Source organism: Sus scrofa, chromosome 4, assembly GCF_000003025.6.
Source record: "Sus scrofa isolate TJ Tabasco breed Duroc chromosome 4, Sscrofa11.1, whole genome shotgun sequence".
NCBI lineage: Eukaryota > Metazoa > Chordata > Mammalia > Artiodactyla > Suidae > Sus > Sus scrofa.
The window spans coordinates 3,633,360-3,647,750 of record NC_010446.5 but is presented as its reverse complement, the minus strand read 5'-3'; the positions used below and the strand labels follow the sequence as shown (position 1 = coordinate 3,647,750).

Here is a 14,391-nt window from a genome sequence, read left to right as displayed (position 1 = left end):
GGGTGATGGTTTTCATCTGAAGAATGTGCACCAGTTTGCTGGGATGGAACAAATGCCTGCCCTAAAGTTAAGACATGCCTTGAAGACAGGGACAAATGGCCATTTAGGCAAGGTGCCGGAAGCCAAATTGTCTTTATTCCCCTCTGTGGGTGCTGCCGGGCACCCACAGCTCCCACTGCCAGGGCCGTCGGAGGTTTGCTCCCCAGCATGCTCATAGATGATAGAAGGACTGGGGGCCCCAGAGGAGGGCATCACCGAGTCCTGCATGGGGCAAATAGTCAGGAGGAGCTTTTAAAGGACCCGTGAGATGCTCCCACCTCCACCTCCACCCTCGAGATGAGCGGGGAGCCTTCTGGACAGCAGGAACAGCATGGGCAAAGGCTGAGAGGCGCGAATCCACATGGACATATTTTCTTGATCAAAATAAAAGGTTTTGAGCCATGGCAGGTGCATTGCTCTATGTGACCGGAACGGAGAAGGCCATGCCATGGAACGTGCCAGTGCAAACCAACATCTCAAAATGAGGTCACAGATTCAGCCCTTCATGGCTGACAGTAGTGCCGCAGCAGCCAAGTCCGTGTTTCAGGATCAATGATGGGGAGGGCTTGGCAATCATTACTTCTCATCGAGACCCAACTGGGTGCCCGCATACCCCACCAGGTTACAGGCATCCTTCCAACCACCCTACTGGGTTCCACCTGCCAGCCCTTTACAATTGATGAAGGAACATCTCTGTGCTTTCTGTCTATTTATAGCCAGATCATCCCCACAGGTGTTTGGGGAAAGACGGCAGATACTCGGCACAGAAAGGAGATCCCTGTGAGAAGTCAGAGAAGCAGAGCCTTGTTCAGCTCTAGCAATGCGATCTGGTGTCCAGAGGCTCCTGGACCCATTCCTGAAGCTTCAGCTAGTGCTTCTAATTGAGGAGAACAGCACTGAAGATGCCTTGTTTATCTGCCTTGAAAGAGGGAGGCACAGAGGTCTCCAGAAAGCCGGCTCGCTCAAGTACATTCATCGCAACATCGCCTCCGTTTCTTGTCTAAATCCCTTGACCCCAGGGAAACAGGCGGACTGCAGCTCAGCCTACAAGGCAACTGGCCCAGACTCCAAAATGGCAACGTCATGAAACACACAAAAAAAAGGAAGAAAAATGTCTCCAACCCGGGGAATTGGGCCAGTGATGTGAGATACAATCTTGGATTGTCTCTTAGATTCACAGAGGAAAAAAAAGCCCTGGGGGACAGTTTGGGACAAGCGGGGATAGGTGAGTGTGGGTTGGATCTTAGATACTTGTATTCTTAAGGGAGATAATGGCACTGCCACCAAAGAGAGAGCTCCTGTTCCTGGGAGATGCACAGTGCCCCCCCGGTCTCCTTCTTTGTCTGAACCACCTCCAAGTGGCCGAAGTCACTGCCTCCAAACCTCTCGGACTGTGACTGGGGGGTGGGGAGGGTGAACGGGGATTAAGCCGAAGCAGCAACGTACCGAAGGTTGGTGAGTCTGGAGAAAAGGCACACGAAGCTCATCATGCTATGCTTTTAACTTTTCGGTAAATCTGGAATGTTCACATCAGAAAGGTTTTTTGGGGGGAGGGTGACGAGGATGAGACTCCTCAGCCTCTGAAAGAGCAGCCTGTACTAAGTTGTGCTCCAGAAATAGCCACATAAGGTGGGCTTGTGCGCGGGCTTTGGGGAGCTCAGCCTGCATGGTGGCTTGGTTTGCACCGTAACCACTGCCTCCGCCTGTCCCCGCTCATCTTGCCAGCTCCCAGGCCTGGGCCAAACAACGTGATTTTTGGGTTTTCATTTTTGTGGCTCAAGCCTTAACTGTGACCAGAATATCAGGCCAAACGTCTTCATTCATCAAGTGATTTCATGCTAAATGCTCCCAAATTGTCCCACTGTGTGGAGGGGGAAGCCACAGGGGCCCAGGGAGGGGAGAGGACTTCCAGGAGAGCAGGAGGTGAGGGCCTGTCCCTGTCTTGCCACTCCTTCCTCGCCTGGGAGGCCTTCCCACCCCTTTCAGAGTGAAGACGCCATCCGCCAGGGGATTTGATGGAAGATGGCACCCATCCCACCGAGAGAATGGATAGAGGCCTCAGACCTCGTGCCTCTGTGGACACCCTTAACAGGTACCCTGATTACTCAGTCTTTTTTATAATAGGATCTAATGGCATAGGGCCAAAACCCTGTGATGGATGGTCTTCCTCCTCTAATCATTTTTGCCTCTCTTCCCTTTCTAATTCAATGAGCACAGACAACCTATGCCTCTAAACCGTTCTTCTCTCCAGCGTCCAGTGCTAGACTCACTAGGAATCACAACCCACAAAGCTTTCAGGTTTGGCGACAGCGAGAAAGGGCCTGCCTGGCCTTTTCTGTGAGTTTCCGAGTCGCTGTCCAGATCGTCTCCTAATCGAGGCCCTGGGGGCCAAGCCTCAATGGTGAGCCGAGACTATGCAGTCAACTCTGCCTTTTTTATGAGGGAGTTTAACAAGCACCTGCAAAGCCAGATGTCCTGGGCGGCAGTCTACGTCCACTTGCTGCTTTTCCTGGAAGGATTCGAGACCCAGTGGGGATTCCTCGGCTGCAACCCATCTGCTGCGATCACTCTGAAGGGCAGGCACCCTGTTCCCAACCGATGAGGCACAAGAGAAGCACAGCAAGTGCTTCAGAGACTGTGTTTAAATTTAGAGCGCCAGGCAGCCCTCTGTGTTTAAGAGGCTGCTGCTGCCTGAGTTTCAGGACAGAGTGGATTTTGAAATACTCAGTCCCAGATCTGGGATCAGAGCTCTTCCATCCACACCAAACAGGTTGGTTCACACCTATGTAAAGAGTCTAGCAAGCCAATGGTGTGATCATACCTTCTGCCCAGGATGGATGTCAGAAAGACTAAAATGAGATGGTTTCTAGAAAGCATGGCCCCCAGAGCTGTTGACATAATTGATACCATTGACCACCTTCTTTCTGTCTTTGATGGGGGGGATGGATTGTGATCGCCTGGCTGGCAAGCATCCGAGTGAGAATCTAAATCTCAATAAGGATGTGCAGGGGCTCTGGCTTTCTCAACCCCACCAGGGACTGGGTGGCAGGCCACCCTCTGTGATTCGGGTGCAATGTGACTCTTGCTCAGCTTCTAACAGAAGGTGAAGCCCAAATCCAAACAGGCTGCTGTGACTTCCTCCCCTCCCTGAGCAGCGTGGCCAGCCGAGGAAGACGCGGGAACCTGGGCTGAAAGGAGGAAGTCACTGGGTACTGGGGTGGAGGGTGGGGGCGAGAGCCCTGTGGCTGAGATGCTAAGAAGTCTGGCAGCGAGGGCTGTTTGGAGGTGTGTGAGTGACAGCAGTGACAAAGCAGCCAGGAACGGGGCAGAAGGGGAAACAAGTGGGAAGAACGAGGTTCTGGCGATGGGACCTCAGGTCCATGGTCCATCTCGCTAATCCTCCACTTCCTCCTCTGAAGATGAAGCACCTCAGAGAGGTGACCCGGACTCCACCGCCCCCTGGCTTCTGAGGATCCCAGGGGAGGGGGCCGGGCTTGAAGAGGTGGCGCCCCAGGGCTGCTTACTCAAGAGGAGAACCCTGGAGCACCCCTGACTCGGCGCCCCCATCAGAGCATCTCCCTGGATGCACCTAGTGGACTCGGCCAGCGAGCGTGGGAGGGGAGAGACGGGCCGTCGGAAGAAAAGATGGACATCGCGCGGCAGCGGGCCAGGTGAGGGTCACCTGTTACGGACCCTCAGAGCACAAACACGGACGGTTGACCTTCAGAAGAGAAGACGGTAAGTGCCCTTAACGGGCTGAGCTGGGAGCATGGGGCAGAAGGAAGGGGAGGGATACGGAACCGAGACAGATTCCAAGTTTCTTCTGACGCTTAAGTTGGTGGTGAGCCCACCCACAGGAAAGGCGTCACCCCATAATTTCTATTTCCACAGAGCTGACTCTGTTGGATCAAGGATGGTAGGATGGATGTTTTCTAACTTGCCCTGTGAAGGGAGGAGCTCCCTGTCCCGGGAAGCATTCAAGCAGAAGCAGGCCACTTTAGAACCCGTGCACACTGGGGGACCCATGGTGAATGAGAGGTGTTTCTCTAGCTGACTCCACGGCCCAGGTGCACGCAGCTGTGGAGAGAGAAGCGGGTTCCCTCATGTGGGGGCTGACTGAGGAGGCTGTGGCGGTGGCGAGTCAGCTTCCTGGGCCCCTCGGGGTCTCGGATCTGTCATGGACCAGGTCACCCCCTCACCTTGGTACCTCCATTTCTTTTATAGATAAAGATGATCACACACTCCCTCACGGGAGGGCAAGTCCTACATAGATTTTCACAAGAAACCCCACCCTCACCCCAAGCCGCCACCTCCAGAGCAGGAGGCGCTCTGCAAACAGGTGTTAGGACTGTGGCACTCCGACCCCCAGAGCCAACAAGCTATTCCAAGAGAGAAAACAATTAAAAAGCAACTACTTTTATTCTCCAGATAGATTTCAGAACCCTAAAAAAAATTTTTTTTTTAATCTTAAAAGAGTTAATGCAAATTTGAGGATTGATAACTGTCCACTTTGGCCCAGAGACTCTGAGGTTCCCAGACCCCTTCCACAGGTCCTTGTCCAGGACAAAGGGGCCTCTTTCACTGCGGGGTGTGACATTAGCGTGCCCGCCTTTCCAGAGGACCCTTGAGGGCTCTGCTCTGTCCAGGGGCCCAAATGCTTGGGACAGGTGCACTTGGGCCGGCTCTTAGGAAATCTGTAGGTCTGCTCTTCCCAGGGAGCAGCTCTCCCATTCCAGGAGATCCCACTGGGGCTTCCACTGCTCCTTCTGAGCAGCATTTCCATCCAAGAGCCTTGAACTTCCAGTTTACGAGAAAGCAGCGCGAGGCCGGCTGGCTCTTAGAAATGGCAGCAAGACCAATGATGGGAAATGAAAGTCCACCCCACCCCCGCCTCCCCCGTGAACTTGGAGGTCAGACTTTTCTTTGGAGACCCCTTGGAGGACAGGAGTGATGAGCCTTATCCTACAGCCTATCTGGGCCCCGGGAGATTAGCAGGCCTTCCTCTTGGGGGTCATCTCCTAGTCTTAGTGGGGAAGAATTTCTCCAGTAGTCAGAAAAAAATCACCCCCTGAGATTGGCAAGTTCCCAGCAGGCCAAGACCCAGCGCCCTGCCTCTAAACCGTCCTGAGACCAACGTCAGCATTCCCTTTTTTAAAAAATCAAAGGCAGTTAGAGACACGCTTTCTTAAAAGAATTAGATCTCCTCTTTAAGATGAGGCCTGCCCTGTCCTTTGCTTTAATAAGGAAAAGAAACCCCATCCACTTGGTAAGAGCCATCCTCCTCCGAGCATCCCAAACGGCAACTCTTATCCATGTACACAGAGGCTGCCCAAGCATCATCACATAAATAAGAGGGAAATAATAAAATAGAAACCCTGGGGTTGCAACAATTTTCCAGTTTCCCCTGACACGTCCAGTTACATGGAAAATTGCTGGAACTGGAGATGGTAAAATTAAAAATGTCTCTAAGAAATGAATATCGTTATTGGCTTTGGGTTCTTCCCTTGTTAGTTTTGTTCGCTTGTGTTGGTAAACGCATACCAGGTTAACACGGCGCATGCTCGTTAAACGGTTCGTGAACCGGCGAAGCGAAAAGGATCCATGTGTTTTGCCCACCCACCCCCTAAAAAGAAGTTAATATAATTTAGAACCAACCTAGCATTTAAAAAATGTGGTCGTGATACATTTGGGGTAAAGACTGCTTATGGCACATGCTTGATTCGGCAAGATGATGAATCAAAAACCTCGTGGGTTTTCTTTTCAAGCAGCCAAGGGCAGGCCATTACCAAAACTGTGTGATGGAAAAGAAAGATGAATACCTGATACTTTCCATTTTGTCACATGGTGCAAACGCGCACGCACACACACACACAGTGCACTCATTCACACACACTCAGGACCACGCACAGCCAGCCACCCGCTGCTTGGGGAGGAAGGAGGAAGGAGTTGGGTCGGAGGCAGCCCTGCGGGTGGGCGCTCCAGGCTCGCCGCCGGGTGTGCCACTCTGGATCGGGTATCCTCTCGGCTCTGTCTCCTTGTCTGGGTCTCACACCTGTCCTGGGAAAGCCGCCCCAGAGATGGGGCAGGTGGGGGAGAAATGTAAGGCATACTTTGCTGGGGAGAAGGAAGAAATCCATGCTTCATGCTCGGATGCGAGTTTCAGAGGAAGGCGGGCGTTCTTTTCCCTTTGGCCTCTGCTCCGTCTCGCTGGAAGGTGGGGAAGAAATGACACCAGAAACGAAGGAAGGAGAGAAAGAAAACATGACGACATCATCATCCTGATAAAGGATCCTCGTCATAAATAAATACGGGAGGAGGAAAGACACGTGGGGCTAATGAGACCTCGGGTCAAACACGACAAAGGACTTCTGTTCGCACCCCCCCGCCCCCAGACCCCTAGATGGACTTCCGCCTCCGCATCAGCCTGTGGTTGTCGGTAAAGCTGTGTAACCCGGGAGAGATGGAGCTGATGGGGGATGGGAAGAGGCTGTTTTTTAATGTGCTCGGAGAGATCTCCTCGATCTTGTACGAGACGGAGTGGAAGTAGTGCGGCGCGAGCTTGGCGCTGAAGGAGTTCCGGTGCGCGGCCGAGCGGCCGCCGCAGTCCTGCGGGCGGTAGCAGGTGCAGGAGCACACGGACTGCAGGTCCGCCACGTCCGCCTTGTACCGGGGCCGGCCCTGCCGCGCCTCCTCGGCCAGGTGGATGACCATGCTGCTGCGGTTGCCGGCCAGCGACGCCCTCTCCTCGGCGTCCCGCCGCTCGTCCTCGCTGTTCATGGTCAGGAACCTGAGGACCACCAGGTTGAGGAAGGCCCCGATGACCGTCAGGCCCACCAGGATGTACATAAAGCTGAAGGCCACGTAGAGCGGCTTCTTCTGGAGCGCGCCCTTGGTCTGCAGCGCCACGTAGTCCCCGAAGCCGATGGTAGTCAACGTGATGAAGCAGTAGTAGTAGGCGTGGAAGAAGCTCCACTCTTCGCACTGGGAGAAGGCGGCCGCGCCGATGCACAGCGTCCCCATGCAGGAGAAGAAGCCCACGGTCACCATGTTCTCCATGGACACGTCCGTGTTGCGCACGCCGCAGCACCGCTTGATGCGCTTCAGCAGGTAGCGCACGAACGTGTTCATGCGCTCGCCCAGGCTCTGGAACATCACCAGCGTCAGCGGGATGCCCAGCACCGCGTAGAACATGCAGAAGGCCTTGCCCGCGTCCGTCCCGGGGGCGGCGTGCCCGTACCCTGCGGGAGGAGGTGAGAAAACCGGGAGAGGCAGTGAGGCGGGGTGGAGACGGGCGCTGCGGTGGGGCTGGGGGCCCGCCCACACCCCTCCCCCGAGGGGCACTTGGGTGAAGCACAGGGGAGAATCGGTGAAGACATGGCCGAGTTTGGGGTGGGAGAGGTGCTGTGGGCATTTAAGTGGGGGCAGGCAGAGGAGGCGTTTGGGGTCATTTCCCTGTTCTTAGGGCGACACCAAAGTTTTTCGCTTTTTTTTTAAAGCAGCATCTTCACTAATAATACAACGGCAAAAGTAGCCAGGCCCAGGGAGGAAGTTAAATATGCCCACCCTGGATCAACGCTGAGCGTGACCCGTCAAAGAATGTTCACTGCTGCTGCTGCTGCTGCTTTTGACCATCACGATTTTACATCTCGGTCTAAGGCCAGGTTAGGCGGCCAGGTAGGCGGCCAGCTGCGGAAGCACAGGTCCCTGGCCCCTCCTCCAGGGTCAGGCCTCTGCAGAAGGCAAACCTGGACCACTGGGGGCAGGGGATGACCCAACTGCTAGAAGCCGTCCTGTGTGCAGGGAAGGACAGAAAGAACCCCACTTTCCACATGCTCGAGGGTGCTGCCGGAAAGCTCAGTGTGGTCCCGGGACCCCATGCCTCCTGCCCCAGGATCGGTGAGCCCCAACTCGTCTGTGCAGACTCCTTGTCATCTGCCACCTCTTTCTAGCCTCACGATGACCCTATAAAATAGGCAAACTGCATCGGACACCACTGGCGAGAACACTGAGGGAGTTACTCGACTGCAAGGTAGCTTCATGTCTTCAGAGTTGGGATTTGAACCCAGAGTTTTCAGGCCCCAAGAATGAGGTGGAAAAGCAGAGGTCAGGACTTGGGAGAGGTCGCTGCCGAGTGGGGCATGACCTGCACGAGGGCAGAGACTTTTCCCTGTCTGCCCCCTGCTGTATCTACCCCACACCTGGAGCACGCCCAGCACATCGGCAGCTCTTTAACATGTGTGCCCCGGCGTCAACGTGGCCTCATCAGAATCAAGGGGACAGATAACCCCTGAAGACCTCGTGTGCGGAAGGCTTTCGGGACGTCTTTGCATGACTTCACGGGGCATCGCTGGTCCCCAGGCTAGCTGTGCAAAGCTGAGCCTGCACGTCTTCGCGTCCAAGACGAGGACCAGTGGTGCTAGAAAAAGGTCAAGTTACCTGCCCAGGGTCACCCAGCCGGTCAGTGATCAGGTTAGAGCCAGAACAGGGTCTGTGCCATCCCGCACAGGGAACCTAGTTCGGGTTCAAGTTCCAAGACTAACCCCACCCAGAAACCTGGCTTGTGGGCAGTACGGGGGCTGAGAACTTGGAGGCCAACACGGCGTCCAACCTCTCAAATCCTGCCCCATCCAGTAAGGCTTCCCGGGGTTCCCTTGAGCACTGAAGCAGCTTGCATTATTACCTTGGGTCCCGGACAACCTCTCTCAGCCTGGGTTTCCTCGCCTGCTATGTGGGGTGACAGGAATTCTGAGATGGGGTTGTGGCACCCATCCGCGGGGATCAGAGAGCACCAAGCCCAGGGTCTAGTACGCAGGAGGAACCTGCACCCCTCCCGCTGCCCCCCACCCCCACAGGAAGCTTATTTTTTAAAGAAATAGTTTTGTCTTTATTTTTAGGCTTACAAGGGCTTTTTTTTTTTTTTTTTTTTTTCTTGGCCACACCCACAGCGTGCCGAAGTTCCTGGGCCAGGGATTGAACCCACACCACAACCATGACCCAAGCTGCTGCCGGGACAATGCTGGATCCTTAACCTGCTGAGCCATCAGGGAACCCCACAGGGAGCTTCCTCTGCTCCAGCCCATGCCTCTCTGCCAGGAGGCGTCTCTATATTCTGCCTGCCTCCCTCTGGCATGAACCTGTGCCGCCTGCCCCTGGGGCCATACTGTCACTGGAGAGACGACAACGTCACACATTTGCCTCGAGGAGTGCTTCTCTTCCTCGGGCCCTCAGTGCCACTGAGCCAGCACAGAGCTCGGACCCTTCAGAAAGGTCCCACCCTTATGAAAGAGGAGAAGTGGCAGGACCACATCGGAGTCGGGGCCAGAAAGGACCAAACAGGGACATCGCAAGAAGGGGAGGACAGCAGGGTAGTGATGGAAATTATCCAACCTGAAGGGCAGAGAATAAAGATCAAACTTAAATTGTAAATGCCTCAGAGACCTGGAAGACCATGTCCCTGGGTGTTCCAGAAAGAAAACAGAATGAGACCAAAAAAAAAAAAAAATATATATATATATATATATATATAGGCAACAGTAACCAAATTTGGTGAAAGACACAAATTTACAGATGCAAGAAGCTCAGCAAACCTCAAGCAAATACAAAGATAAACCACACATCAGAATCAGGCTACTGAAAACTACAAGGAGAAAATCTTGAAAGCACCCACAATCCATCATTTCTAGAGACCCACCCCTCTGAGCACCACCAACTCTAATCACAGACAGTGGAGGCCAGAGACGCTGGAAAGAGAGTGGGAAGGAGGTTTTTAAAAAGAGCCGAACCCCGAACTGTCTATCCAGGGAAAACACCCTTGAAGCATGAAGGCAAAATCCACTTTCAGATTCAAGAAAACTTGTTTCCAGCTGCCCTGCAGGGCCTGCTCACCAAAGGACGTTCTTCTGCCTGCAGGGAAATGCACCAGATGGAGCCTCAGGTCTTCCGGAAAGAACGAAACACGTCCTGGTAAACAAGTGGGTTTATATTTATACAAAATGCAGGGGTGGGAATCCCATGACATCTCCAGACGGCTCACCTGTGCGGCTGAGCGAACACCCAGATGGAGCCTGGAGAACCGCACACTGCCGGCAACTTAATAAGGCGGCAAATTAGCTCCCAGGTCCGACGGACAGGGGAGATACACTGCAGGAACACCACTGGCTGGGTTACAACCCAGTGCCCAGGCCCCGACCCCCTTCCTGTCAGTAACGATGAGCCGGAGCAGTTTCCCTCCGCAGGGCCTGTACATCCTGTCGCAGGCCGGGTCCCTCCTGCTTGTCTTGCACAGAAGGAGAGAGCGTGATCATGTCAACGCCCCTCGCTCGCTCTCACGGGTCCGTCACAGCTTTGACCTCCTTTCGCAGGACACGTGCCTGAGAGAGGGCGGGCCGGAGGCACCACTGAAGTTCAGGGCCTGCCATGTAAACAGATCCCCCAGGGGCCCGGGATCATTCCCACCGCAGCAAGCCTTCCAGGAAACAGGAGGCTGTGCCGGTTATCATCAATTTCCCCATCTGGACGCACCACCTCCAGCCTCCTCTCTCCTGGCTGGCATCTGTAGGAGCCACATCGTAGGGCTTTTGGGGTCAGTTTGAGTTCATCCAAGGGACAGCCCCAGCAGGAGGTCAGAGGGCCAGAGGGAGACGGGGCCTGGGGTAAGGGTAACTGCTGCCGGCCGGTCCTCCCTCCTGTGCCAGCGACTGCATCCCAGACACACTGACAGACAGCTCTGCACTGATGCTCGGCCCGGCTCCCTCCTTTCCCGGCCTTGTCCTCCCTTTACCCCACGCACCCTTCCCACCCTGCAGAGAGCCCAGAGTTCACTGCAGCGGCAGCACGCTCAGTCTGAACAAAGTCCCTGGCCTGTACTCTGAAAACTCTAAGATGCCGATAAAAGAAACTGAAGATGACACGGATGGAAAGATCTACCATGTTCTTGCAGTGGAAGAATCAACACTGTTAAAATGACTGCCACTCAAGGCAGGCTACAGATTCAGTGCATCTCTCTCTCATTACCAATGGTGTTTTTCACAGAACATTTTTCATAGACTAGAACAGTTTTTTAATTTGCATGGAAACATGAAAGACACTGAATAGCCAATACGATCCTGAGAAAGAAAAACAGCGGGAAGAATTAGGCGCCCAGATTTCAGGCTATACTACAAAGCCACAGTCTTCAAAACAGTATGGTAGTGGCCCCGAAAGAGAAATACAGATCGGTGGAACAGGACAGAAGGCCCAAGAGGGGAGAGGGGTACCAAGCTTGGATGTTCTCAGGCTCTGTGACAATGTGGGTCCTGAAAGACTGGTTTTCTCTGGGAGCGAAGGGACGCAGCCTGGCCTCCCTGGGGGCTGTGCTGTACTCACACATCTGTTCTGATGTTATCCATTCAGACAGGTCCAGAGCACTGACTGCACCCCAGGATACAGCACAGGGGTCCCTGGGCCGGTGCCCTCACTTGCACTTGGGCTCTGCAACCTTTCAGCCAAGGCTCCAGAAGCTGCGCCCCCCTCCCCCAGGACAACATTCAGACACAAGGTGCAGCCTTCCAGTGCTCAGTGGTGCCCATGTAGGTCCTCAGCCAACAGGCCCCAGGAGTGACAGACCCATGCAGAAACCCGCCCGCACCCAGACCCTCTCGGCTGGCTTGCTCTGCGCTCGCTCCCGGCCGCCAGGGCAGCACTCCCACTGCCTGCACTTCTCCCCCAGTTCAGATGCTGTCCCGCCCTGAGGAAGAGTCAGAGCTGTGGCCTCCAGGGGCCTGGCCATGGGTGAGAGCGGGGGAGGAGCAGTCATTTCCTCCCTCCCTCCCTCCCTCCCTCTGCTGCCTCTGGCCAGACTGTGAGCTCCCGGGAGGTGAGACCCCAGAACCCCCCCGGAGCAGGCACTGGGAATGCGGAGGCTGCACAGCCGTGCGTGTGATCTCCATCCTCCAGGCTGGCCTCTGAGCCCAGCCCGGCTGGGGACAGCTTTGCCCAAGACATGGCATCAACCAGCCCAATTTTCATGGCCCCTTTAATAGACTTAGTGGGGCTCTTTGATCTGTCCTGGGAGAAGCTCTGCAGAGGAGAGCTCTGCACCTCTCGGCTGCAGCTGGCTTGCACGATAAAGCAAAACGAATAGGCTCCATCTTCCCACAGGGAGCACGGCAGAGAAGGAGGGCAATAAAACGAATCATTTCTATTGGGTCAGGGGCTCCCCAAAGAACCCTGCAAGATGCCCTGTGTGCCCCCAGCTCCTACAGGATTTCTCAGAAACCCGACAGCCGCCGAGTCCGAGCAGTTTCCATGCCCGGCTCCTGCTCTGGGCAGCATCTCATCAGGACCCCGTGAGCACCCCTCATGCTCCCTTCATCGTGGAAAGTGAACGAGGCAAGTGGGCAACGTGGGTCGCAGACCAGCCTTGCTCCCAGTGCTCCAGAACCATCTGTGGCTGGGAATCTAGGCTCCTTAACTGCTGGCCATAAACGACCTTTGCAGACTGACAGCCCTTCACAGTTTGCAAAGCCTCCCCCACAGCAGAGTGCCTCTCCCTGAAACCCATCCTGAGCCCTCTGCCAGAAACGACCAAGCCCGCTCTGAATTCCCCTCCAAGACACTGCCCCAGATGGGGCGAGCCTGGCCCTTGGCATCAGGACAGCCTGGGTTGAGCCCCGACTTGGACCCTCAAGGACCAGAGATGGTCACCCCCGCCCCCGAGGCCTGCCTCATTCTCTTCTGTCAAGTTCGCAGCCCTCCCGCCATCCCAAGGTTGCTCTGCTGCTCCCTCTGCAGATGCGGCCACCGAGGCCACGTGCCAGGTGAGAGCAGCCAGACCACCGCCTCCAGCCCATGGCCAGAGAAGGCCACCCAGGCCTCTGGGCCTCAGGAAATGCGCTGCTGGGAGCGGATGAAATATTTATCAAGGACACACAAGGATTTTGTGCCTGTAGGAATTCAAATAGGCACAAATCCCATTAAAGAGTGACTCAGGGTGGCTTTGCGGAGGGAGGGGCGGAGAAGGGAGCTGCCCTCAGCTCCCCCACGCTTTCCGGCCGGCTCCCCACTCAGCCGTCCTCCCACAGCGCTGGCCTGGCTCCAGCCCCGGATGAGCTCCCCCTGCTGGTAAAACCCAGGTGTCTGCAGACACCGAGAAGCAAAATCCCGTGGGGATGGGCAGGAGGGGTCCTCGGGAGGTTCCTGGGCAGAGGTCCAGAACTCCCAAGGACTACATCAGGTTCCATCACCCACTACCAGCCGTGACCTTGGGAAAGGCACCCACCTAGACACTAAACCTGGACTTTCTCTCCTGTCAGGGATGGACGAGCAGACCCGCCTTCTAATCAGTTCCCTGCACTTGACCGTCCACCAAGCTTTTCTGCATTCCCTCTTCCAGCTAAAAGCGCTACTCCCTGTAGCCACCCTTCTCGCAACCTGCCAGAACCTGGTCCCACCAGGTCCCACCTCGGGGTCCTGGGCTAGTGTGCAGGACTCCTATTCAGGCCTGGAGACAGAGGGTGCTTCTTGTGAGCACTGACCAAGTCACCAGCCAAGCCCTGAACCAACGAGACTTTTGCTCTTTCCTGTCAGACCTAAAGGGGCCAGGGTGTGATGGCCGGAGCCACTGCAGTCATTTTAGCACCATGATGATGAGCCCAACCAGGGAGGAGGCTCTCCTGAGAAACAAGAGCCTTCGTGCCACCACCTGCTTAGGTCTGAGCCCAGCCTCCAATCGGCCCTTCTCAGGCGCTCCTGTCTGTCCCCTGGTAACCTCCCAGCTTCAGCCAGTGCATCAATTGCAACAGATTAACACTCAACACGTCCTCCTCCTTAGCATGACTACAAACAATGAAGAGTGTTCTGGGACAGAGAGCAAAGTTCTCTGCGATTCACATGCCCTGCCTGCCCCTCACAGATTTTCTTACAGGCCACCCGGAGGGGGGCAGGTGAAGTCCCCTGGGCTGGCAGGCGGATGGTGGCCAGCTAGAGGGCCATCCCCAGAAAGAGCAGCCGCTCCCCGGCCCCACCACCGTGGCTGCAGGCCAGAGCGACCCAATTTCCCGATGTTTAAAGAGAAGCTGGAAATACGGATTTTGAAAACGTGGGATCTAATTGGCATCTAATGAAACATTTTAAAGCATGGCACAGGCCAAACAAAATAAGGCAAAACCGACCATCTGTTTGTCTACCAGAGGTCCCGATGCTCCAGGCCCGGAGGAAAAGGAAGGAACTTGAGGGAAGGGAGGGTGGGGGCAGGAGGGGGCAGTGAGAGACCCGCCAGGCCTCGCCTCCCCCCCAGCCTCAGCTCACGCCCCCCTCCCCCCTATTCCCTCGTCACAGTGAGGTCCTTGCAGCAAGAATCATCTGCTGGCTCCA

General features: G+C 55.3%; 1 protein-coding gene across 1 annotated transcript in view; it reads right to left on the bottom strand.

Moving 5' to 3' along the window:
• Positions 4,503 to 14,391, bottom strand: part of KCNK9 (potassium two pore domain channel subfamily K member 9) — an 81,163-nt gene continuing 71,274 nt past the window's right edge. Inside the window, exon 2 of the mRNA XM_021088862.1 lies at positions 4,503 to 7,277. Coding sequence (XP_020944521.1) covers positions 6,436 to 7,277 — 842 coding nt within the window. The 3' untranslated portion in view covers positions 4,503 to 6,435. The remainder of the gene's footprint in view (positions 7,278 to 14,391) is intronic.